Source organism: Leptosomus discolor, chromosome 7, assembly GCF_034619465.1.
Source record: "Leptosomus discolor isolate bLepDis1 chromosome 7, bLepDis1.hap2, whole genome shotgun sequence".
NCBI lineage: Eukaryota > Metazoa > Chordata > Aves > Leptosomiformes > Leptosomidae > Leptosomus > Leptosomus discolor.
The window spans coordinates 21664530-21690800 of NC_141397.1; the positions used below are offsets into that span (position 1 = coordinate 21664530).

The window sequence follows — 26271 nt, forward strand, 5'->3', positions numbered from 1 at the left end:
TACAGCTGTGAAGAACCTAGACTGGCCACGCAGCTGGCCTCCAGGTCTTGCCTGTGGCTTCATCAAACATCAGTTTGATTTTAACAAGCAGCCGAGAAACAGAACATGCCTCATCCAGCTCTCATTAATTCTAGGTTGTAGTCATGAATGGAAGTTTGGCAATGACATGACTGGAAAATGGATGTGTAAGATTATTCCCTCTGAATCTGTCCAAACAATTTTCTATAACCTGTGCCAGACACTAATTCAGTTTCCTCTTTCCGTTGCCTTTACTTGTTTTTTCCAAAAAGTCATCCTATCTGCTGGATAAGGCTGAGGAACTCTTGAAATGTGATAGGCCAGCTACGCACTGCTGATGGGTCCTATAAAAAGCAGACTGTCATCTTTTTATTATTCTAGTGAGCGAGCTCTCACGAAACAGTATTTCAATTCCAGAGCAAGATAAGACCAAAAACCCCAATATGGCCGTGGTTTGGTCTGTACTTTCATAAGTACAAATAAATTGATCAGAGAAGTAAAATTTTTAGTCAAATTTAGACCCTTGAGTGGCTCTGGTAATCATAAGCAGAGATGTCTAGGTGATAACTTGGATACACAAAACCGGTGAATTCAGATTGTAGCTACAAAAACATAAGCTGTGAGCCTGAAAAAACACCCGTCCAAACTGATCAGTGGAAGCAGAAAAAAAAGCTTTGGTGACAAAATCTGTATTCAGATCCAGCAAAGGATATCCAACTCATTGCAAGGGAAGAAAAGTCCCGTAGGTTATAGTGAACAATGGGAGCCTCGCAATGCGACTTTTTCCTTTGCCACCTGAGGCACTATGAAGAGGAATTCAAAGTTAGGGCACATGTATTGCAGTGTCTGTTATCAGAGTCACAAGATTCTGTGTGGGCAAAACAAAGGGTGATGTCTAGAACATGTGAATTGAGACAAAGAGGGAACATGCTTACATGGTGATACAGTTTCTTCCCAAAAGCCTCTCTCTGTGCTGCGCGCTGGCACATTATCTGTAGAGCGGTTTCAGCTGCACCAAGGGACCTCATGCAGTGATGAATGCGGCCTGGCCCAAGCCGACCTTGAGCTATCTCAAACCCCCTGCCCTCACCTGGTTGGAAAGAAAAACAGGCACTTGCAGACTCCTTGACTCCCTCCTGAAATGATCCATGGCTCTGAGCAGAAGTGGCCTCGTAACACCAGAGCTAGAAGCAAGCTTCTTTTAAAAGTTTGTTTTGCGGAACTGTGGCTTGTTTACTCTGACTAGAGCTATATTGAAACTGTTAATAACACTTACAGCTCTAAAGCACTAAGATTGTTTATGAGAGGGTTTGATTTATCTGATTTAATTTAAATGTTATTAATCTTACATTGAAAAATACATCTGAGATCTGGGTGAAGACTTTTGAGGCTTCCAGGTCCTAGAGCTACTCAAGAGAAAAAGCTGTTTCAGTGAAATAAAACTAACAGAGGAAATAGAAGAAATCAGGATCTATAGCAAGTGAGAGAAGTAGAGCAAAGTTCTCCCTGCAGAAGATCACAGTGCTGGTCTGCTCATTCCTTCATACCTTTTCTTTTCAGTTCTGCTAAGTCTGCAGGCACCCAGCCTTGGATGGCCATGGGTTACAGCAGAACGCTCCTTTTAAAAGTTTGTAAAGCCTATGAGAACTGGTTTGGGGGAAAAAATGCCACTGACAGTTTCTGCTTTGCTCTACTCAAGGAAGTGATTTTCGCACGACAGCTACAGCTGCCCTGCTTCCTTCAGTCACCTTTCTGCTCTAAACAAGTTACATTCAAGCAGCAGGCAGACTGTGAAAGGACAAGTGGGCTTCCTCTTAGATGCGTTTGAGACCCTGGCTCAACTGACCACAGCTGTTTACAATAACTTATGGTGATTCACAAAATAAACCACCGTTTCATAAAAATCGGTTCACTGCTGTATGTATTAAAAATGAACGAACACTGAAACTCACCCAGTATTATATTGGAGACAGGTACTCGCACATCTTTAAAGTGTATCTCAAAATGTCCTCCATGGATCTCATCTACAGGGAGAGAGAAAACACAACAGCAGGGTAAAACAGAGGAGGATAAAAGTACAGGCCTTCATTTCCTAACCCCTTTTTTTTTCTTTATATGCATTTTACTGATTTATTACATATATAATATTCATTAGTATTACTGCAGCTTCTGAGACAGCTAACAAATTAATACACATACAGCTGATAAATATTATCACCTACCCAGGTAGCCAAACACTGAGAGGGGTCTTATCAGTTTCAGCCCTGGAGTGTCCATGGGAACGATAATCATACTGTGCTGCTTGTACCTGAGCAAGACAAAATGTTACGATTAACTTTGAGCCTCCCATCTGTCCCCTCCCGCCACTTGTTTGATTTTCTGTCATCAATTTAGCACTCACATAAAGCCAATGTTGAGATTCACCAACACCGCCGGCAGCCATCCTGCCCACGCGCAGGGTGGCACGCACGCTTCAACACTCCCTGAACCACCAGTCAACAAGTAAAAACGTACTGCTGGCATCTAATGCGCCATGACCAAAAACCTACTACTTCTGCAGTTCTGTGCAAGTCCTTCTGTATTACCCAGTCCATTCCCCACCCCCGCCTTTCTTTTTCGTTCTCAAAACATGTTTATCATCATCATCATCATCTTGGCTTGCCTATAGTTCAGGAAAAGAATCCCCAGGTTTAAATTCCTTCAGAATATTTAAGGTCAGTTATTAGTCACACAGAACTGCTGGTGACATCCCAGGTCCCTGAACTCAGTCTCCAGTTCTAGCAAGTGCAGTATCATATAATCCCCTCCATGAACTTCTGTTCAGCTTGCAAGAGCTCAACAGATGTCACTGTCTGTAGAGCCCCTGGACAAGCCATCCTGCATGCTGTAAGCAAGTTACTGTCTACTTCTCAATGGGACCTAGCCAGACCTAAAAACTTAAGACAGTCAGTGGAATTTGGGCTAAAATCCAACTTAGAGATATAAATGTTCCAATTCTTTTGCATTATAAGCTGTGTGATTTTAATGGAACCAGTCATGAAGCATTTTATTCATCACTTGCATAAGTTTTTGCAAAAGGCGATTTTAGTTTGGTAGTAAGAGTTGAACCACATATTTATTTTAAAGAAGAGGGAAGTATTATATTTACACAGATAGGACTGGAAGGAGTAGGTCTGAGTAAAGATGTGCAATGCTCTCTGCTCACACAATTTCACCTAACAAATATCCCATGTTTCAAACTTAACTTTCTATACCTACAGAGACCTTTGTGAAAAACTTCAGGTCTCTAATGTGCCACTTGCACTCATTCTGTTCAGGGTAGCTCCAAAAAGTTCTGGTTTTATTATCATCATTTAAGCAAGCAATTCTTCTTCTTGTTAATTGTTTTATATACTATACTTATGAAATAAATCATAAGTCAGAGGTAGTGAACAACTGTTGCAAACTAAAACTAATGTGACCAAGATAAAGTTAGTGAACCCCCCAAAATGTCCTGACCCAATTCATCATACGGCTGCACAAACACAGAGCTAGTGCAAGGGAGGGGGGAAGCATGCCGATGCAAGCTGGTAACAGTGAAAAGGCTGGGAGGCTTCAGTCATCTGCAGCTGACAGCAAAACTGGAGCTTGGTCAGCAACAGACACATGCACAGGTTTAAAACTCCCCTGTAATTCATGAGCACATCCAACTGATCAAGGCAATTAATGGTATTTCACTTAAAATTTTTGCAAGCAGTGACTCCTCCAGGAAACAGGTTTTAGGTAACTCTGAATATCTCCTAGGGATCCTTACCTGGATGCTGAGGAGTTTTTGGTTTTGCCCATTACAATCGCAACTTTGCAATTTGGGTTCCCAGCACCTTAAAAAGGTCAAAAACACAAAAAGAGATTTCAATATAAAAATCTCAATGTAGAATCAAATTAAGTTTCATATAAATAAATCTTACTGCCTTCCTTTCGTGATACAGGAGCAAAAGCAGGCGATCTACTTCTGTGTTTACACTCTGAGCAATCAGACTGAAACAAAATACACCTTATTGCTTAACACGCGAAAGGGAGCAGACTTGTGGGGAGGGGAACAAGGAAAAGCCAAACATTCAAACCCTCCAGGATCCAGCTCCATCTTCTATTTCTATGAGAAGAGAACAAGAAGGTACTTGAAAGGGAATCCAACTACTTCTCTCTCTGTTTCAGCTAAGCAAATAAGCGTGATACAAAAGCACACCTCAAGGTGAGCTGCTGCCATTTGTCAAGTAAAAGGGTAACGAGCACTACAATTAGCAAACACAGACTAAGTAAGCACTGCAGTAAGCAAGATACTTAAGTATTGGGATTCTCGCCAAGAAGGTGTCCCTGCTCGGGGAGGGCAATAACTTGAACTATGGGATGGGTGGACCAGACTGGCCCTCTGTCCTCCCCAAACAGGGACACCTTCTTGGTGAGAATTGCAATACTTCATTATCTTGCCTATTGTAGTGCTTACATAATCTATGCTTGAATTAATCTATGTTTGCTTATTCTAGTTCTTACTTGTTATAGTGTCTACATGGTTAGCAGTAGTCAATAGAGATATACACTAATATCTTGGGATGACATTTATATTTGTGAGACACAGTGCATTTATCAACGGCAATTCTGAACTTGCTACATCTGTCACCTTAATAAATTACCTGTATTTGCAACTTTGCGAAACTGTTTCAGTGAAAGTCCCTGAGAGGGCTCTGACAGGCAAACGTTGGCTCTAGTACGGGGTTTGTGAAAGTGTCCCAGTGAAAATCCTTTGAGGGCTCTGGGGCAAGATTCATAAGAAAAAAAGGGAGTCTGGAAGTTATACCCTTTATATATCAACACCACATACACCTTTAGACATAAACCATCGACCAGGTCTGGGACTAAGGGTGGATGTAGCTGCACTCAGGCTCCTCTCTGAGAAAGAGTTTAGAGAGCAAGGGGGTCCACTCTGAACCTCGTGACACAATGGGAGGGTTTCCCTATTCTCTGTATTCTTAGACATAAACCATGGACTGGTTCAACGGGAACGTTTTCTCTACTCCTCTTCCTTAGACATAAACCGTTGTCCAGTTCAGCAGAAGGGCCTCCCTCAACCATGTATCAGCCTCGTTACCCTTTATGAGAGACCATTTCAAAAGTAAAACATCTTAAAACTATGAAAACTGGAAGATCTCTGTGGGAATGAAATGCTGACCACATAATAACCAAATTAGGCAAATAAGGCTATTCAAAGGGTTACCACAATGATTTCGATACTTCTTCTGTGGAATTAAGCCTTTTCCCCTTTTATGCAAATGATTTTAGTTTGCACTTCAAAGAAAGATCTGAGTAGAAGTCGTTACCTCAAGATAATCTGCTCCCATTTCAAACCATTGATAGCACAGTACATTTTAATGTACAAGTCCTAAAGAGGGTTCTACCATTAATAAAAATTATATCTTATTTCCAAGAGCCTTATTCCTCACTATCTTTATCTTTAAAGGTTTCTTAGCACCAAAGTATGCTCTTCTTCCTTTCAATCTCACACAGACAACAAAGGGAAAAGGGGATGGGATTATACCTGACATATACACCAATCAGTAAATTTTTTATTGCTATCTCAATGCAGATGACAAGCTTCACAGAGATTTAATTCAATGTATGATCTGCACCAACTCAGTTTGTTTTGAGGTCAGAAACACAGATGACTTTTTAACGTCTCTGGCAGCTGTCTTATCACAAGGTTTCGGAGCCTCTCTCTGGTCTAGACAATACAACCACCTGGCTTTGAGCTCAGCTACTTCCTCTCACGAACAGCCACTATGACGGCCAGGAAGTGGGAGAGAGATTTATTTTGTTCTGATAAACACTGCCTGTTTTGAGGGCCAGACTGCTGGCTGTTTACTTTCCTCTTTTGCAATACGCTATTCATCCTTTGTTTGCGAAGTGGGGTTATATTTGTGGCCCATGAGCTGTACAATGCTAATATCTAAGTGAAAAGCTGGGGTAGGAGGAATAAATCAGCTTGGGAAAAAAAAAAAAAAGGTAGATCTCAAACAGTTGGCTCATTTGGGGTGACCAACCCCAAATAACACAACATACGCTTTGCAATGTACTACCCTGCAAAGAGAAATGCTATACTCATATGGGGTATTTGACTCTTCATCTTTTCCACAGAAGGTAAAGAATTGCCCCAGTGGTATTTTCTAAACCACATTTCTCTTGAAGTGAGGTTTACAACAAAAGGTATTTTGATTTTCTGGAATATCTTCAAAAACTGTTTTGTAAACATAGAAGTCACATCCCTGCTTCAAAAAAAGGCAAATTTCACCATGAAAAAAAAAATCAGAAGAAGCTTTCATGTTGAACTTAGTGAGGAGTTCACTGATAGCTAGACATCTGGTTAGAAGCCCTAAATCATTAGTACAAGTTTCTGGAAGACGAATGAATACTTTAATTTCATATGTACTTTTTCCCATGTGAACACAGCAAAGGAAGGCAGTTTCCTGGCCTTTCCACTCCTTAGAGTCTGAGGTCCTGAAAACCTGAAAACATGTTTTAGGCAACTCTGACCCATAAATGCCAGAAAGAAGTTCTGATCTAATGCAAGACTCCAAAAGGCTCCAGTGCTTTGGAAGAAATGTAGACTGCCTGGATGGAATAAATCTCTCATTTGTAAATGGAATTTGATATTACTTACAGAATTCAAAAAAAGCTGCAGGAAGATGGGGGGAAGAGTCAGAGAAGACAGTCATTTTGGCAGGAGTTAGAAGTAGTTTTGCAAGAAACTCACAATTGAACAAACAAAAATACTAGAGATTTTAGAAGGTCAGTTCCAAGCACATTACCATATTGATACGGTTTTTAATAAGCATTTTCATATATATGTCTGCACAACCTGTCCAAAACTTTGAAATCACAATGCTGCTACATTGGGAAACATCGTAAGTTTAACTAATGTATTATATTTTTTAACTCTTCATGGGACTCACATAGGCAAAGACAATGATATTTTAAAACGTGCTTAGAGGGCTGACCACAACCATATTAGAAGCCTAACCTTCACTGTCTTTGCTTAAGATTACTGATCTTCACACAACCAACTTATAAAGGTTCTTTCTGGCCCAGAGTAGTAAATGTGGCAGAGACATGGACAGTACAACCTTTAGTCAAAGCTGACATATAACCTGGTTTCTGAAGACAACAGCACTTAACTCTTGCAATCTCGTTATGTATTTTTCAGTGTCCAGCCCTCAAATTTTTGGCCAAGATGACTAAGGCACGACAATCTACTACTTGAATGCCCAGAGTACCTATGACTCTTGCCATGTTGACTGCTGCACTGGTGAGTCCAGGGGGTTACCTCTCTCTGCTAAAGATGTCTGTGGTGACATCAGGGACTCGGGCAGCTTCCTAGAAAGACACTGATAAACACACATGCCAGACTCTCCTACAAGAAGAAACTGGTGTGAGTAGGGCAGATGGCAGCACGGTATTGATTGTTCTAACATGGGGATCTTCTAATGGAGAAAAGGGGATCCTCCAAGTGCCTGCAGTAATTTCTATCTGCTAGCAAAATGTATCCCATAGTTTTATCTCATCTTCTCCAGATAAGACTGCTAGGCATCTGGTTTGCATATGGTAAAGATCATAATGTAGCTGCAAGCAAACTGGCTACAACCAGTAAAGACAGAGACAATGCTGGGGATTTGCAGCTAATCAGCTAGGGCTACAGAGTCCTGCCACCGAATGTGGCTGCTAGGCGTTCCCAGCTAGAGCTCACAGTCTCAGACGGTGCCAGTGAGAGCAGCTGCTGAGTTTAGGAATGGGTTTTTTCCTCACCTTCATCCCACTTTTAGAGAGCCACAAGCACTTCTTAGTGAAACAGGATCCACCGTCATTTTGCATTCACTCTTACTAAACAACTTTTGTTATTTTTAAGTCTATAGGGCCATACTGAAATGTAGTATGACACAACAGTATTATTTCTGTACCGTGACTGGAAGGTTCTGTCCTCCCTGCAAAGTTAAGAGGAGCTGAAGCACTGTAATAAACAGCACAGGATTTACCTGAACTGCCTTCCTACGGCCTGCCCACGGGACCTCTTCGGCACTGCTAACACAACCATCTTTTCTGCAGGCAACACACAGAGGTATCTTCCTGGGAGCTTTCTCAGTTCTAGCCTGGTTATGCCATCTTGTTGGGGACCATACTGACACAAAGCCTACTCGGAACTGAGAGATTCACTTATACATTCACTAAAGAGACAGAGCTTAGGCCTCTAAGAATGACACAACTTGCGAGAAGCAAGCGTGCTGGAAGCAACCCAAATGCCTTATCTGCCACTGTGAAGAACACCAGTGAAGTACTGTGATAACTCAAGATGAAAACATTGCAGAAACATGCACAAATACTGCAGCACTTTTCTCTAGATGCCAATTCCTCTTCCAACTCATTTTTCTTTCTTGTTGTGAATGCACATGAAGCTACAAGTATGTGGAAAACATCTGCCTGTAACATTCTTAGCTGCCTATTTTGAAGAACCTTTCCTTCCACATATTCCAAAATAGTTGAAGCACAGACAGACGGCTAATCCAGCCGCGGCAAGTGCGTAAATTTAGAGAGTGTGTCAAAAAGCAAAACCTAAACTCTAGTCTGTTCAAAACCTCTCTCTGTGGTTTGGCATCAATATTGTATTTACTGAAACTCATTAGACTGTGACAGGACACAGGATAATTCAAACAAAATAAAAGCTCTGGAAGATCGTAGATGGCTCCTGACACTCTGCACAAGGTACTCTTGCACAAGAGACCAATTTGAAGCTGTAGATATTGTGGAAATTTAAGGAAGATCCAGTCATTTTAGGAATTCTTAGCACAGGTAAGCCCAAACCTCACCGCAGAAATGCTAATGACTGCATGTAAACTGCAGAACTTCATCTTTCCTTTCCTGTAAAAGTCTTGACTCTTTATGATGCAGACAGCATACTGCAAGTAGATGAAACTTCATGGATAGAATAGCATCTTTCTATTTTTCTTCTGCAGTATCTACCTGGCTTGCAGTTTCTGTAGAATTATTATCGAACACTAACCTGGTTATGAGTCTGACTGGTAACATTCAAGTCCCCGAGAACTCTCCCACAGGATCCAGGACTATCTGCTTATACTCTGGTCGACAATTTACCACTTGCTTTCACATCTTTTCCCTATCACCTTCCTGGTTTTGTTCAATATCACATAGTGAAAGAGCAACCTCCCCCATCTCACAAAAAGAAAACTCATCTTTCTATTGTATCCCCAAATAGTTACTTAAAAAGAGGATATAAGGATCCCTTAAAACCTTATATAGGCAGCCATCAGAAGCACAGTAGTGCCCTGAGGAAAGAATATACTGAGTCCCTACAGGTCACTGCCCCAGACAGACCTCCCCCTCTTTCTCTCCTTTCACCTTTTAAATGTGTAGTTTGATAAAAGCCAGTTGATAATGTAAAAAACTATTTGGACTTTCAGGAATAAAACAACCAACAACACAGTGAAACAGTTAGAAAGTCTCGACCTTCCAAAGAACACTCACATTCTGGTTGGAACAGGGAGGAATGTAGGAAATGTACGTGTTCAACATGAGAAGAGTTTCCAGGAAAGCAGGATTCTTTTTTTTTTTTAAACTGGCAAGTCAAAATGAAAGTGCAACTGACTTCCAGATGAGGGTGTGGTGCTTGAAGACAAAATGCAATGTGTCAGCCCAATTCAGATCATTTCACTGAAGCACACATATCTCTATTGCCGTACCTGCTACTAGCCTGCTGACAAAAGGTTAGTTTTGTTTTAATATTTACTGCTCTGTATATTAAATGTGATATACTTATCTTGTTTACATAGAGAAGAGCTAGGATTTACTTGTAGTTAAGTTGGCTTTGCAGAGAGACATAATTTCACTAAGGCACACGCTCATTTCCAGTCTTAAAATTAAATCTGTTCACTAGAACAGAATACTGCTTAGTTCTTTAAAGAAAAAAATCTGTCTGTTTAAATTAGGGTTATTAACTTCATTCAACATGTATTCGTACAATCCCATGTCAAGTTTAAACACACAATTTGTATCTAAATAGAAGGCTGGAGTAAGTCTGCAAGAAAACATGCAAAGCTGTCTGTTAACGCATCTATTAATATACCTCCTAGAAAACAGTACTTGAAAAAACAGCTGAGGTTCTGAACTGTGTGGGTACTTGTGGGCAGTTTTGTCCGTGACAAGATTCCTTCCTGCGCGTATCATACTAAGAAGTCTCCAGCTGCGAGATGCAGCGTGCCCACAGCAATTTGGTTCTGTAAGAAATTCCACATGGGCATAAGGCAGCTCGCTGTGCGGGATGGAGACTAAGCTAAGCCTCTTCCACCACTGTTCAGCACCTGACTCCCGTGGGACTGCTCTGCTTTATGTAATGGGCATGTATACGTCTGCCTGAGAAACAACAGGAATGACAAATCTGAATAGGTATGTTAAAAACACAATTATGTTTTGGCTAAGGGAGAAATACCAACAGTTGCATTTTAGATAACTTTGTTTCTGTCAAGAACTCAGGTCAGCCAAAAGCGTACCAGACAATGGAGCATACTCCTTGTCAGAGGCAAACCACGTTGTGATATGCAAACTTCTTGAAGTTTGCACTGAAATGTTTATTGTTTTGCTTTCAAGCAAATTTGCCAGTGATCCAATTTGATTAAGCATTCTCAGATGGGTTCTGTGGTGTTTTAGACCACAACAAAATCTTTTCATTAACTTTTAATTTTCTTCTAATTTTGGCTTAAACCCTCCCCGCAACAGTTTCTCTTCCACTAAAGAGAGAAATACATTTACTGCTGCTGTCTGAATCTCTCCTTCAACTACCATCAAGCTGCAAAAAGATTACTCCTGCTGAAAAATCCTGCCAACACAGCTTGTTAGACACAGAACAGACATCCCTTGCCAAAGTAATAAACAGTACTACCGTATTTTTCCATTCTGCACACCTCATTTAGGCAACAGTAAATGACCGATTACAAGGCTTAAAATAAGAGTAATCACTGTTTAAAGTTTAATGGGAAATGTTTTGAAATGTTAACAAAATAACCCAACAAGATCATTAAGGATGAAGCCAAACCAAATAGTGAATTTCTAACTAACACACTTTATAAAAAATTAGATAGCAAATTAACTGGAAAAATGAAAAAAAAAACCACATCAGAAATAGAAATTATTCATATGTCTCTGTTCAATCGGTCTGCATCCCTGAATATGAGATCAATCAGTCACTTATTTTTCCTGGTAGACAGAATACATTAAATTTTTTTTTTTTTAAGAGATACCTTTTATAATACAGGTTTGGCAACCCTTAATTTAAACCCTTGTCTAAAAACCAGAAATGCTATTTGGAGGTTTTTCCAGCCTGAAAAAAGCCAAGTTGTAGCTCTGGGGAAGAATATCAGTTAAGACTCTGCTTTCAGTAACACTAGCCTCAAATTCTGAAATGCTGCAGATGATGAGAAAGGGGGATGTTTTTCATTCTCAGCTACTTTTTGCTACTGCTGTTAAGAAATCTTAATCCCATTTATTTCAAGAAAACAGGGCACTGCAGGACTGTAGTTTACAATAGAAAGAATTTCAGCAAATTATTCAATGAACTCAATTACAGAAAAAGAAGAAAATACTGTAGGACCTGACTCGCTTAAGACACAATCTGAAGATACAAACACAAACTCCAACCCTAAGCTGGCAGTGAGAATACAGACTTAGTATTTACAGAGTAAATCTGTCATGAGATCGTACTTGGAAAAAACCAGCAGAGCTTCTGAACTGTTTGGGTACTTGTGGTCAGTTTAATATGTGGTAAGATTCCTTTCTCTCATGACATCCTCAGAAGTCTCCAGTTGTAAGATGCAGTGTACCCACAGCAATTTGATTCTGTAAGAAATCTTCTGCTTGCTGTGTAGGATGGAGACTAAACTAAGCTTGTTCTGCTGCTGTTCAGCAACCGACTCTACTGCTGTGCTTTATGTAATTAATGGGCATGTGTATGTGTGCCTGAGGAACAAACAAGCGCACTTTCCCTATATTATACCCATTTCTCAAATCTGCGAAAATTTATGATAGTAGGCACAGAACGCTACTGCTTGCCTCTCAGCTTTAATCTGCTAGTATTCCTTCTCCACGCGATTGTAATAGCATGTACAGCCTTCAGCTGGTAGCCCTTGGCTTTGCAGAGGCTGCAGAGAGGAAGGTGTCATTTCAACCCTGTAAAGGTACAGACAAATTTATTTTGCAGTGGAATACTGTCAAACATCAGTGAGTCAGAGTGGTTTAAGCACTGATGGCTCCTCAACTGAAATGTGGAAACCAGCGAGGTGCACTCCAAGCATCTTGCAATCTCAAACGCTAAGGTTAATGAAAGCATTTCAATTGAATTCATTTTACTTTGCATTGCACACATGAATGTTGCCAGTCACCCCATTTCATGTGAGAATTTGAGACGATCTGTTCTGCCTCCATCACTGTGTAGCTCTACTTTGATTATTCATGAATGTATTCTTGATATCCAACTTCTTTAAATTTGAGATGTATAAGCAACCCTGAGCAAGGGTTTTAGGTTTCAACAGAAATTTTAAAACTTAAACTCAGTGTTATTTCTTTGGTGTTCCCTTGTCCTCCCTTTTTTTTTTTTTTGTGTGTGTGTGTCTTGCAGGTTTGCCATTGGCTGGGATATGAATAACTCAACTGATTACTGGATTGAGAACGAGGAGGATGATCTCAACTCTGTTATAGATTATAATACATATGAGCTTCTCTGTGAAAAAAGTGATGTGAGAAAGTTCAGTAAATTATTCCTCCCCGTGTTCTACACATTGGCTTTCACTGTTGGAGTCGCTGGAAATTCATTAGTGGTTGCAATTTATGCCTATTGCAAGAAATCAAAGACTAAGACAGATGTGTACATCATGCATCTAGCCATTGCCGATTTGTTCTTGCTCTTTACACTCCCTTTTTGGGCTGCAAATGCAGTGCAGGGATGGGAACTTGGAAACTCAATGTGCAAGCTCACTTCTTCTCTGTACACCACGAATTTCAGCTCTAGCATGCTGTTCCTGGCCTGTATTAGTGTGGATAGATACAAGGCCACTTCTGAATCCCGGGGTCATAGAAGAATTGGTAAACACTGCAGTGTTACCTGCATCTGTGTTTGGCTGGCTGCCATTTTCCTCAGTATCCCTGAACTGATATTTAATCAAGTCAAGAAACACAATGACAGGAATGAATGCCTTTCTGTATTTCCAACAAACATGGAAACACTCTTAAAAGCAACCATTCAAATCCTGGAAATTATCCTGGAATTTCTGCTTCCTTTCCTAGTAATGCTGATCTGCTATTCAGCTACTGCTCGAGCAATCTTTAGATCGGCAAATGTTAAAAAATCTAGACCTTTCATGGTTCTGCTGGCAGTAGTGGCTACTTTCATTATTACCCAGCTACCTTACAACATCGTTAAGTTCTGGCGAGCCATAGATATCATCTACATGCTGATTACTGACTGCGACGCCAGTAAAACCATAGACGTTGCACTCCAGGTCACCAAGAGCATAGCTCTGTTTCACACCTGCCTGAACCCTCTTCTCTATGCCTTTCTGGGTACCTCTTTTAAAACGCATATTACGAAAATTGCAAAAAATTATGGATACTGGAGAAGACAACAACAGAATGGAAGACCTGAAGAAATTTCTATGAATTATGAAGACCATACCGAAGAAACAACTAGTTTCACTATATAGACTATAAATTGTCCATTACTTTCAGTATCTTATATAACCATGGGAATTATTTACTAATTCTGGGGGTATTGTTTCAGCAGCTGTTTCTCTGAATGTCAACTTTCAGATGAATTTCTGAACCTGCAGACTAGCCAAGACACTACAGTGCAGTTCAAAGTGGAATATGTTGATCAAAATTAAGCATCAGACAAGAAATAAATACTGAAACTCCTAGAAACAACTAGAGATATTTACCAAAAAACCAGCAACAAAATAACAACAAAAAAAACCCCACAACAAAATCCAAACACAGAAAAAACCCTCAAGATTTAAAAGTGTCACAGTACTAGGCAATTAAATAGCTGTGTAAGGAACAATCTGTACGTGTCTAAACATCTAATCAAAACAGAAAAAGAAACCATCTGCAATAAAACAGCAGTATAAGAACTTTTGTACTGAAAGTTAATAACCTTGTGTATCTCTAACTATTTTCTAAAACTTTAGAACATGTGCCTAGCAAATTGGTTCCATTTTTTTCCTCAGCTTTCGTTCCATAGATACCCTTGCAGCTTGAAATGCGGTATAAGTTAATGGCTGAGACCTGAGAGAAAGAGGGAGTCGGGGAGAAAGCCATTCTGTTTCGCCATATGCATAGCAACAACGACATCCTCCACAAAAACTGGTAACTCCTTCTCTGTATCTACCAAAAATTACCTTTCACATCTCCTTTTCTGCTCACCCTAAATTTCAGCCAGCCCAGTGCCCCATGGCAGGCACATTCTAGATCTCTGTAAATGCTAAAGTAGTGCAGCCAAAGCATTAGCAGAAATGTAAGAAAAAGTTCAGTTAATCTTCAGATACAGGGCCCGGAATTTCTAGTCAGTATTTGTAAAATTAATCAAACACTGCAATAACTGTATCTGCTAAAATATATGGAAATACAATAAAATCAAATAATATAAAAAGTGCACTGGCTTTCATTTATTGGTATCTTTATGTTTGTTTTGTTTTAGTAGGTACTGACATCTCTCATCATAGGCATTTATCAACTGGCAAAGAGTAGAGACCTTGCTTGATGAACGAGAGGGGCTCTGACTCCATATGGAGCTCACGGTTGGTGGGCTTTAGTTTTTCCACAGAGAGGTACCAAGGCTGTCCTCTGCCACAGTGCTGGCAAAGACTCCAGGAAAACAGCAGTTTTCCATGACTCTCTGGAAGCGTTTCAGATATATTGACATTAGTTTCCAAATGAAAAAAGTGGTATTACAGCATACTGTCCCTGCCCTCAAACATCCCATGGGCTCTCACAAAACGCCTGATCTACAGCTTATGAAAGCCAACAAGAATCCCTCACTTTTACACATTGTTCCTAGTTGCACAATTATGGAATGCAAGAAGCAGCTCTAAAATTACAGACAAGAAACAACAGTAGCATAAACAAGGCACAAGCCTCTTCTCTATGAATGACAAAAGCTTACAAAATTTCTGTCCAGTATTTTGAGAAATACTAGGACGTGAACAGCGAAGTCAGAAGTGTGTGTCGGATGGTCTACACATATACCATAAAGCTGAGATATTTCGGCCATACTGGATTTACTGCAGACATGCAAAGTACCAGTGCAGAGCATGGTAAGAAACTCCAGTTCTTTCACAAAGCAACTGACTCCTTGCATGTGTGATTTATGAGTTGTCTTCACAAATACAGAGGGGTTGCACCCAGAGTGACATTCTGACCAGGTCGTTAGGCTTCTGGAATTCCCAAACAGCCAAGGTCCTAACGTCCCACTCAGAATAAAAAGGGTAAAAAAACCAAAACAAACCGAAAACAGAATTTCCAACCCCCCCCAAAAACAACCAGGCAGAAAAGGAGACTCTGACAAAGGCAGAGCTACATGTGTGTCTCAAACTTTGTGAAATTGCAGTGCCTTTTATGCATCTGTATGCAAACCTGACTGCCCTAATTATTATTAGAAATAAGAGAAAAAAAAAATCATGCTTACTCTCTTATGTTTACTCTTCTTTTTATAATTCATATAACTAATTTTATGAATAATATTTTGTGTATGTGACCTCCTACAAACTTTCCAGTTACTTCCTTAGGAACTGCAATGCACAGCTGGGAGACACTGACCCAGAGCAAAGGTAGCAGCCAGCAGTTAGACTCTCAGGTCAAGAGACAAGATATCATGCCCCCTTTTGCCGCCAGTTTTGCAGTACTAGAAAAGAGAGCGAGCCCTATCTTCTGGTGAGTCTAGGTAGTGCACAGGCATGTATCGGTAGATAGCTGCCACACTCAAAGGTACAGAAATGAAATGTTCAAGTTTCACTTGTTAGCAATTCAGTTTATTTAGTTGGCTTCCAAACTCCCAGGGAATGATGATTTTCAAGTTGCTGTCACGTATGTTTTGGTAAAAAAGCAACAGTACTACAGTATCAGGGATATTTAGCACTTACAGTACAATCCATTGATTTTTCTGGAAAGTATAGTATAAGAAAATCACCTGTAACAGTCAGTTCAACAGCATCACAGGTTAGTTTAGAAAGTAGCCAAATTTTACTGTAACTACACAGTATACTCAAACCTCACACACAAGCTGCCAAAGATAGCTTCATAAATATGAAGTTTAAAGGCTACAGCCATAAACATGTACGTTACTTGATGCAAAGAAGGAACCTTTAAAGAACAATAGCAGTATGCATTCTGTAATTGAAGTTCAGTGGTTCCAAAAAAGGCTCAAAACCCCAAACAGGCTTTGAGTCTTGAACTTTGCTTCATAGAACAAAAGCTCGATTCAGCTCTTTCCGTTGTTCTGTTGCTTTTACTCAAGAAGAGACCATTTTCCATCTCAGAAATGGGGCATAAGTATTTTTGTGTTAGCAATTCTTGGGAAGAATTTTAGACTTAGCCATTCTTATTTAGGCTTTCCATACTTACCACTGCTCCACCACTTCTTGCCATTGATCACATAACTGTTTCCCTCTCGCTCAATGCTGCACTGCATATTGGTGGCATCACTTGAAGCCACATCAGGTTCTATGTTAAAGAAAAAAACAAAACCAAACCACTGCATTAAATATACAGGTAGTACTACCTCCACAAATATAGGGATCTAGGTATACTCTATTGACAGTAACAATGTTTTGCTCCCAGTAGAAAAGCTGTTTTCAGAACCTCACCCTGCTGGTGGTCAAAGGCTTTCTATTTTCCAACAACCTGTTATTCACAGACTAAACTTACTTGTTCTTGGGCTTAGACTACCCTTTATAGTCAACAGCTTTCTTCCTTCCCTGATGTTTTTAAATCCCTTCCAATGTACTTATAGATAATAGTCATACCTGTCCTCAGCCTCATGGCTCTTCTCAAGTGAAAATACAGAGATTTAAACTACTTTTGCGATGGTTTATAAAATAGGTTATAGAAAGTTGCCAGTAAAATGTTATCAATGTTTCTTTGGAACAGGAAAGATTCTTCCTCTCTCCTTTCACCCTCAACTTCTTTTACAGGCCATCTTCTTTAAAGCAAAAGCATCTCCTTCCTCTTGGGGAAGATCGAGAAACAGAGTTTGCAAAACAAGGGTCCAGCTCTGCAAAGCTGAGGTCTCTCAACTCCTGCTGACACAGGAAGATCAAGATTTTGACATCACATACTCAAAAGCTACCTTCCTATATCAAGAGCCAGGCCCTCCAGTGATGCTGAATACCACAAGTTTTCAAGGGCAAAAATGAATATAGTGCTGAGCTACAGACATAAAGCAAGTGCATCATATGTTTTGCAAGTTATCTTCAGGTTATGTCTTAAAACCCCTAACTACGACATACTGCAAAACTACACAACTTTGTGTGTTTCTAGAGAACTCCAAAGCACACTACAAAAAAGGTTAAGTTCTATTGTAAATCTGTTTGGTACAATAAAATGTATTTTACTAGTACTAAAAATAAATTGAAAATATATGGAAAGCAAATACTAATTATTATAACCATGAAAAATGGTAACTATCAGGGAGGGCAGCAAGGGTGCTTCACTTTGCATTCGCACCTCATAGATGATTTCATATTCAAACACATCCACAGATACAGTGGAAATTTCTGTATCAATTCATTGACACATAACAACTTGCAGGTTTGTACTTTTTGCATATGCCATGTGAAATTTTGGCCAATTGCCTCTAACTTTCTTCTGCAGAAAAATTTACCTGTCATGCAGAAGCAAGAACTAATCTTCCCCTCTAGGAGAGGCTCCAGCCACTCTTTCTTTTGCTCTTCAGTCCCGTACATGTGCAGGACCTCCATGTTTCCAGTGTCTGCAAGAAATCAGCAGTCACATTTACTTCTTGAGAGACACGACTCGTAAGGCCTAAGAAGCCCAACTATTTAATGCTGTCAGTGTTGTAGTTACAGGATAGGGCTGCTAACCTGGCGCATGACAGTTGAAAACCTCAGGAGCAAAGAAGCATTTCCCCGTCTCCTCAGCTATTAGTGCGTAGTCCAGCTGGCTGAGACCACTGACAGCTGGGAGAAAAAGGTTCCACAGACCTTCTGCTTTGGCCATTTCCTGTTGAAAGAATCAACAGAGAAAAACATTACCAATAGATCTTAAAAAAAAAATAGAATTCTAGCTTGCTGTCCATTTTCTTCCTTCCTGCCTAACATACTGTCCAACATATCTGATGCCTTTTTTCAATAGCCATTTTCAATAGGTACAGTCTTTGCCTTTGACTAAAAGTTCAGCCATACCCCTCACAGAACTCGCTTTTGCTTTTCTCCTCTCTCATTTGTATCTCAGCCCCTTTTGCATACCTCCTTCTCCTTTCCTTTCACTGCTCCTCACACTGTTTCTTTCCACGCAGAGTAACTTCTCCAGCAGGATATGCCAAACATTCTTACGCTCTATGTCAGTGCCTGTTTCTTTTACTGCTAGAATGCTCAAGAATATTTATTATCCCATACCTTCAGTCTCTCAAGCAGTGGTGGTTTCTTCCATTTCTCCTCAGTATTTCCATGTCCAGCATAGTATTTTATTATTTCCTTAGAGAAACAATTTAAAAGATACTGTTCAAATTAAGAACACATGTAACATTAGTAATAATATAGTGTCTTTTCCAGCCCTACAACCCCAGAAACCAATTAAAAAAAATATTCAACACAGGTTTTTATTATACAGTTGGTTGCATTATAAAATTAAAAATACAATTGAAAATAAAACTGAAAACTATTCTTTTTGCAAGACTTTAAATGCATAGTGAGGATGACCCCAATCAGTACCTTATTTCATACAGGAAAATGACTTGAGGTGGTTTAAAGCGTGTGATGATAACAGTGCAAAGTCAGTGTTTTCTGACGATACGAGTAACTGTTACCAACTGGTACGCACAAGAGGCATGAACCCAAAAGTAAAACAAATGAAAGTCCGATGTGCTGACACTTAAGATTCAGGTTTCCCATCACAACATTCAGATATATGAGCCAGTTAATCTTTTTTTAACTGAGAAAAAAACCACAAAAATGACATGTTCTTTTCCTGTCAAAATATTAACAGATTATGTAAACAGTCATTCCGAGCACCAGCAATTAGTACTAAGCACCATGTATTCAGGAATCCTAGTATTTTCACAAGCATGTTTTAGCAAGGCACAACACTTCAAAGCTGGCCCAGAACTACTTTTAGAACGAGTAAAAGTAGTGCCCTCTTCTGAAAAATCATACAATAAGACAAATTCTGAAGTAGAATTTACAAGTCCTGATTCATGATCCCTGTTACCAGAAATAACTTACAAGCACAACACTACTCATCTGCAAAACCTACATGGCTATTGGTGGCTTTTTTGGTTTTAAAGCAAGTACTTTAATTATTGCAAGGCCTCCTGGACAATTCAAAACTAGTTACAGAGAGACTTTTAAGAAACTTTGCACATCAACAGCTTCTGCTCTCAACCCCTCCTTGTGATCAGCAGATGCATTCATAAATCTTCCAGATTAATATGTTCCCTGCACTTCTGCCTGAATGCAAAAAAAAAGAAAAAATCAAAAAGTCGAAAAACCCAATTCTGCCACAAAAGTCATCTGTGCTTCCATGAAGCTAAAAGTTGAACCAGCTAAATGTAAAATCTCTAATTTCCCTAAGCTAAGTAGTAAAATGGCTTAATCTCATTTTCCCTTCCACTAATTAGGGACTTCATGGGTATTTCATGACCTGATTTCAAACCTTCACTGGTATTATATTCAGTAATGAGGCTACACTCATACATTATGGAATCCTACTTTTTGTCATAAAAGTCATACCTTAAAAATGAAGGCAAGAAACAGAAACATTAAACTTTGTACAGTTAAAACCAGCAGTTTCCATTTTTTAACTGAGTGTCTTTTGATTTAGTACATAAGGGTTCTAGGGTTTTGTTAGTTTTAAAAGTATTTTGGCAAATACCTTTAAAGAATAATATTTTGCAATGCCACAAACAACACTGCATAAAAATAAGGCTGTTTTGAAAAAAAAAAAAAAAAAGACGGCCACAACTTCTGTACCTACTTTTATATTTTATACATTCTAGTCATAAAATGTTCATTTTTAAATATGCTTACTAAAAGCTTTTACCTTCTCAGCTGGATATATGTGCTGCTTCATGAACTGTTTGACTTTCAGCAAAGTTTCTTGGCCTCTCCTACTTTGATAGAACAGCTCTCCAGAAATGCTGTGATGTGTGCTGCTGAAAGATGACCTAAAGAAGAACATTCAATGCAATAACAAGTAAGACCAGATTTTCCTTCGTAATAACATAAGCTGCCTTATACAGGCATTTAAGTGAAAACATTATAAAAGCTCTGCCTTGCCTTTGACCAGCAGTTTAGACCACTCTTACCTTTTTGAAAGCTCTAACCCTCTCTCTGCCAAAGGTTTCACAATCTTACCAAATTCATGACTATTCTCTGCAGCAGCATTTCCAATAAGATATCTAGCATATACACCCTAAAACCAAAAGAAAGGCATATATGGTATAATTATGCACTTCAAATTGTCTCTCTAATAGATTGGTGATTTCTTCAACTATGAAAGGAACACTTAAAAGCACATACTCTTAAAAGGAAATCAGCTCCCAGACAGATTTCACTGGGATATGTTAATATTGGTTTTGGTCCATTGCTGATATAATGGAGACACTTGGTGCACAAGAAAAAAAAAACAAAAACAAAACCAAAAACATACCACAGCTAAACCGAACTAAAGGCAAATCACAAAAAGTAGTAGAGAAAAAAAAAAAAGAAAAAAGAAATCTCTGCAATTGATACTGCAAGCAAGCCCAGCCTGTCCCTTAAGCCAACTGACACCAGTATACACATATGATTATTATCCACAACTAAATTCCCCACACGCACACTCTTACTCCAAATTAGTACCAGGTAGCTTACCCCACATTTAGTATGGTGATCTCATGCTGCAACTCATTAAAATATACTTATGCCCTACAATGGCTGATTATCTAACTAAACAGCTACTTCTGTTGACAAGGAAACTTATTTTCTCCTATAATGACATCTCAAGATGGGCCTCCTATGATCATAATACGATGAGTTCACAACACACCCTTTTTCATCTGTGGGTGGCACCAACAGTATCTTATTTATCTATCCTATCTACTTTCATGAGAGCCGCAGAAACTTAAAAAGATCTTTGTTTCTCTGTAATACAGGATTTAATTTAACCAGGGAGTGCAAAATCACAGTGACGAAATTGCCTACATACTGGAACATCAATAAGAAAAATCCACATATCCGCATTTTCTTCATTTTTAGCCTACTTTCCTCAGAAGTTAGCTATATCTAACGCAATGTACGTTACGTAGCAAGAATTCTTAGAGAATTATCAGTCATACTGCTTCTACAGGAACAAATGGAAATACAATGTTGCAGTAATTTTTTAAATACTATTCACATTTTGAACACGTATTACCAACTACAAATACTCATAATAAAAACATGTGACATTTCAGCAAATGTGAGTGTATTACCTGGGATATTGCTGCTATTTTAAAATATGACAAAGCAAGAAAAAAATTGAAGTTGGATAAAGTAGTGCTAATACCCTGGCAGCGGCAGTAAATGGAAACCAGTTCTTCAAATGAAGGAGTTTCTACAAAAAACCAACAGAATATTTTAGAATACTCTACATTTTCTATGATTTTTCCATCTTATTCTTCAAAAATTTGAACAGCTTTTCAGCTTTCTAAGATATTCTATTTACATAGCAAAACCCATGATTTATCATTTCTCATGACCCAAGTGTGATATGGAAAGCCAAAAGCAAAGAGGAGTTGTCAGAATTCCAGATAAGCACAACACTTCCTACCGTCCCTCACCTCCACTCCAGTCAGTAAGTTAATTTGACCATGGGGCTGTGTGTGTGGTATGTGCCTTTTTTTTTTTTTAATAAATGATAAATTTACATTTAAATTGCAGTTTTCTTCCGTTATCTCTAAGAAAGGTTCAAAATAAACTTTTACAGAAGTAGCATTGCAGTTTTCTTCCGTTATCTCTAAGAAAGGTTCAAAATAAACTTTTACAGAAGTAGCATTGCAGTTTTCTTCCGTTATCTCTAAGAAAGGTTCAAAACTTTTACAGAAGTAGCATACCATGGCTGAGCCACAGCTTGTTAAAACAGGACTACCTTAAATCTCACCATCAGCATGTTTCCTACAACGAATAAAACTATGGAAAAATTATTTTCAAGTGCAAAATGATGTACTTACTAATTTAACTTTTTTATTATTGTTTATAAATGTAACATATCAAATAGAAGTCAACACTAGAAGTCATTTCAACACAAAGATTACAGTTTCATACCTATGGCATCTTTGAAACCTAAGGCAGTTCCTTGACCTAAGTCCTTAATAGATGTAGGCCAAAAGTAGAAGAGAGTGGCATATGCTAAATCTGCTAAAGGATGACCAGCAGTTGAAAGTTCCCAGTCCAGCACTGCCAAAACACGAGCCTTAAACAAAAATAAAAACCTCAAGTGAATGCTAGACAATAAATTCTCTCCATCCACAAATGCACAACCCACTTAATATCCACCAGCTTTATTCAGTTACTACGTGTTCAAAATTAAAAAAGCGAGCTGTACCCATCTACAGCAAAACCAGTTCCTTTTAGGACCTACATAAGGATCTGCATAAAATTAATACTCACATAGCAGCAGAAAACTGGGTATTTTTCCAATGAAAATCTGTTTTAAATCCTGCATTTTTGAGTAGTGTTCTTCCTGTCAGAAACTTCTAAACTCTTCTAGTCAAAATAAGACTGAATTAAAATATCCTAAGGAACAGTAGTATTGAAAGGTTTTTTTATTTCCAGTCCCACTGCACAGATACTGTTGCACAGTCCTTTTGAACAGATACTCATGGACAGACCATGCACTAAAAAACCTAATTTATCACAATATTATGCAGAGATTAACACCTATATGAGGAACTGAATTTCTTAAACAGGACAGTCAATCACTGCCCAGACAGTGACACAAGCTTCTGCTGCAAGAAATCTTGCAATGGTGTCTTCAGCTGGATGGGCTGAGACTCCCCAAACTGTCGTTCTGATGAATTCCTACAATCCAGCTGGCCTGTCATCCTGAACGACCCCTCCAGCCTACTCATGATCTGTGGCTACTTGAACTATGTGCAAAAGACTTTCCTATATGGTCATTCCTGCATATACAGGAACAGTTTCTACAGATCACTTAAAATTACCTCTGTACTGTTTGGTCAGTTCTTTCAACTACTTGAACAGCTGGGACAGTCCCCGAGACTGACAGATTCTCTGCTCAGGGAGTCAATCAGCACATTTAAGCCTAAAAACAGTGTCTATCAACTGATCTACGCACAACAATGGGAATCTCGGGGATATGTGGCTTTGTTGTGAAGCAGGCATTGCAGAGTCTTGGTCATAAATCCCAGGCATATCTTTTGGTCACAACGCAGCAAGTAGCATGGAAAAAAATAATGAAAACGCAATTGTGTCGACAGACAGGTAACACAGGTTTATTTCCACAAACTAGGAAAAAAAATTTCTTCCTTTTCCTTAAAGAAGAATGAGGAACTCTGAGGGTCTCTCAGATCTATGTGTGCTCCATAACTAAGCAGCTTTGGCAGATGTTTCTTTGCTTCCACTAGTATCACATATCATGCATTCGGATCCTGTTCCAAAAACCACTGTCGTTAACTGAAGCCATACCACAGATTTCAATGGGCTTTGCATCAGTTACTTGTGTAGTTTAATGAAGTGAGTCTTCAGTCCATCCTCAAGTTGCACTGAATTTAATAGGACTTATGCATATAAAATGTTTTGGTCTTGGACTTGGAAGTAGGGACTAGAGCTAATGAACAAACCGAGTAACTAGCTCCTGCAATGAAAACGAGGACTGTATCAGGTACTTGAACACCATACAGACAGTATAGAGAAGAGTTCTCTACTGTTCCTTTCAAAGATGTATCATGTACTAAAACACCCACACAAATGTCCCATTACATGGTAGGAGTACAAACAAATGGAGGACCAAAAACTACCAAACCTGTACAAACACATTTCGAATACCTCTGTTGGGTGGAAAATGATGTTATCTATTCTAAAGTCCCCATGAATCAGGCTTTCTTCATTATCATCAGGTGGCAAGTTATTTGCTAACCACTCAGCCAGCTTGTTCATGGCAGGAATATCTGTATGAGCAGCTGCATCATACTGTCTTTTCCAAGTTGATACCTAAAGAAATACAAATGCTTCAACAGATTTTCCAACCAATTCACACATTTTCCAAGAGCACAAAATTCTAAGCACATGCTTCTGGGCTTTGACTATTCCCATGTTACCTGTAAATTCAGTAAAACCCACTACCTTTGAATTTGCAAATGTGAACTGTGAGATCAAAAGATGCAATGAAGACTACCTCTATTTTCTATTCCAATCCTTTTTACATAGCCCAAATCCAGTATTATTCCAAAACCAAATGAATCTAACTCCCCAAGTACAGCATTGCAGAACTGATCTGAGTGTAGTAGTAACTTTATACTGTGCACAAATAATTGATTCTGTGTAATTCTGTGAACTAAGTGAAGGCATTTAATAGCTAAAATATGATGGATACTTTTACAAGTCATTAATAATTAAGAATTTATCTTGCAAATCAAATAAATCTTCAAAGACCTTACAAAACAAGGTAATTTTTTGAAGAGCTGTACCTGTCTTCTGCAGTATCCTGGTCCTCTACCATATCCTTGGAGACCCAATGACTGTAAACCAAAGGAGTGCAACAGGGCCAAAGTTTCTATCATTGCGATATACAAAGCAGAACGCTCTGCTGGGCCCACTTCGGGCAGGGAGAGGTCTCGGAAGATGCGACCCTAGAAACACCGTAAATCAGATATTTGGTGGGATGTACGCATCGGACGAAGAGAACTAAAGCTATACATTTCAGGAGCAAAACCAAATGCAGTGAACCAACACTTCCTATGCAATGAAAAAGTCCTTCCTCATATTGTAGTCCTTGCCCAGGACAGATGAAGGAATTCACAGCAACCTCAGATTATTAGTATGCAGGATATCTACTGGAATGCAATTAAAATAACAGATAAATTCAGTAGATGAAAGTCTGAATTAGAGCTCAATCCAGACATGAAAGTACCAGGAAAAAAAAAAAAAAGTTGCCATATTGTCTCTAACAGCTAACTTCCAGAAAAAATATCAATGAAGACCTTGGGGACCAGCATAGAGGTGCAGGCAGGGAGAGGAGGGGAATGGGTGGATTGTACGTACAGAGGCAAACCACCCAAAGAAGTTAACTTGCATTCTCCTTAAAAGCAGTTTAACACGTTTAGAAGATGGGTTTGGTTTTCCATTTTCTCCTTTCATTTTGACCCTGCCAGTAACAGACTGGAAAAGAAAAAACAGACTCTTCTTGAAGTTTCTCAGTTTCACTGGTTCGCGAAATGGCTTCCATATATTTACACAGCTAAAGCATGAACAGAACTTCTTTGCTGAAAGATCTGCATAACAAAGCTAGAAATCAGATTTTGTATTGTGTAATAGCTTATTCAACACAATCAATGTATGATTGTTTTCTGAATACGCAGTGTTTGTTAAAAACAGGGCACTGCTGTCCATCTTAGAACAGACAGACTGTAAATTTACATCCTTAGAAATGTAAATATATCAGCAAAGTTTCTCATTAAGGAACCACTTTGTTCTAGTTGAAACCAGAAAAATTCTCCATCTTTAATGTAGGAATGTTCTTTCAAATTCTTCATAGCTTTTACATTTTATTATTCTTGATTCATGATTTTTGTAGGAAGGTTAATGAATCTCCAGGAATTGGCTCATAAAGTCTAACATTTCTAATTTCCTAGTGAACCTGATGATAAAGTAGGATGCGATGAAAGGGAAGAGGCCTGAATTCAACTCCTCTTCCCACAGAAAAAAAAGACGTGATACAGCAGACTTACACTCAGAATCA

At 39.0% G+C, this 26271-nt stretch overlaps 2 protein-coding genes across 2 annotated transcripts in view; one reads left to right on the forward strand and one right to left on the reverse strand.

The window, feature by feature from the left end:
• ACAD11 (acyl-CoA dehydrogenase family member 11) overlaps positions 1–26271 on the reverse strand; it is a 31870-nt gene that overhangs the window by 2459 nt on the left and 3140 nt on the right. The window contains exons 4-17 of the mRNA XM_086467545.1: positions 25001–25162; positions 24360–24524; positions 22617–22764; positions 21785–21906; positions 20639–20745; positions 20374–20497; positions 18732–18809; positions 18198–18336; positions 17978–18085; positions 16720–16818; positions 3812–3878; positions 2241–2326; positions 1971–2042; positions 954–1108 (exon numbers count right to left, since the gene is read on the reverse strand). Coding sequence (XP_086323671.1) covers positions 954–1108; positions 1971–2042; positions 2241–2326; positions 3812–3878; positions 16720–16818; positions 17978–18085; positions 18198–18336; positions 18732–18809; positions 20374–20497; positions 20639–20745; positions 21785–21906; positions 22617–22764; positions 24360–24524; positions 25001–25162 — 1632 coding nt within the window. The remainder of the gene's footprint in view (positions 1–953; positions 1109–1970; positions 2043–2240; positions 2327–3811; positions 3879–16719; positions 16819–17977; positions 18086–18197; positions 18337–18731; positions 18810–20373; positions 20498–20638; positions 20746–21784; positions 21907–22616; positions 22765–24359; positions 24525–25000; positions 25163–26271) is intronic.
• ACKR4 (atypical chemokine receptor 4) lies at positions 12738–13805 on the forward strand. The gene has a single exon (XM_009950575.2). The coding sequence runs from the start codon at positions 12744–12746 to the stop codon at positions 13803–13805; it is 1062 nt and encodes a 353-aa protein (XP_009948877.1). The 5' UTR covers positions 12738–12743.

Bases quoted from the DNA above. Each gene is read 5' to 3' on its own strand.
- ACKR4 (XM_009950575.2), top strand. From the start codon at position 12,744: ATGAATAACTCAACTGATTACTGGATTGAGAACGAGGAGGATGATCTC.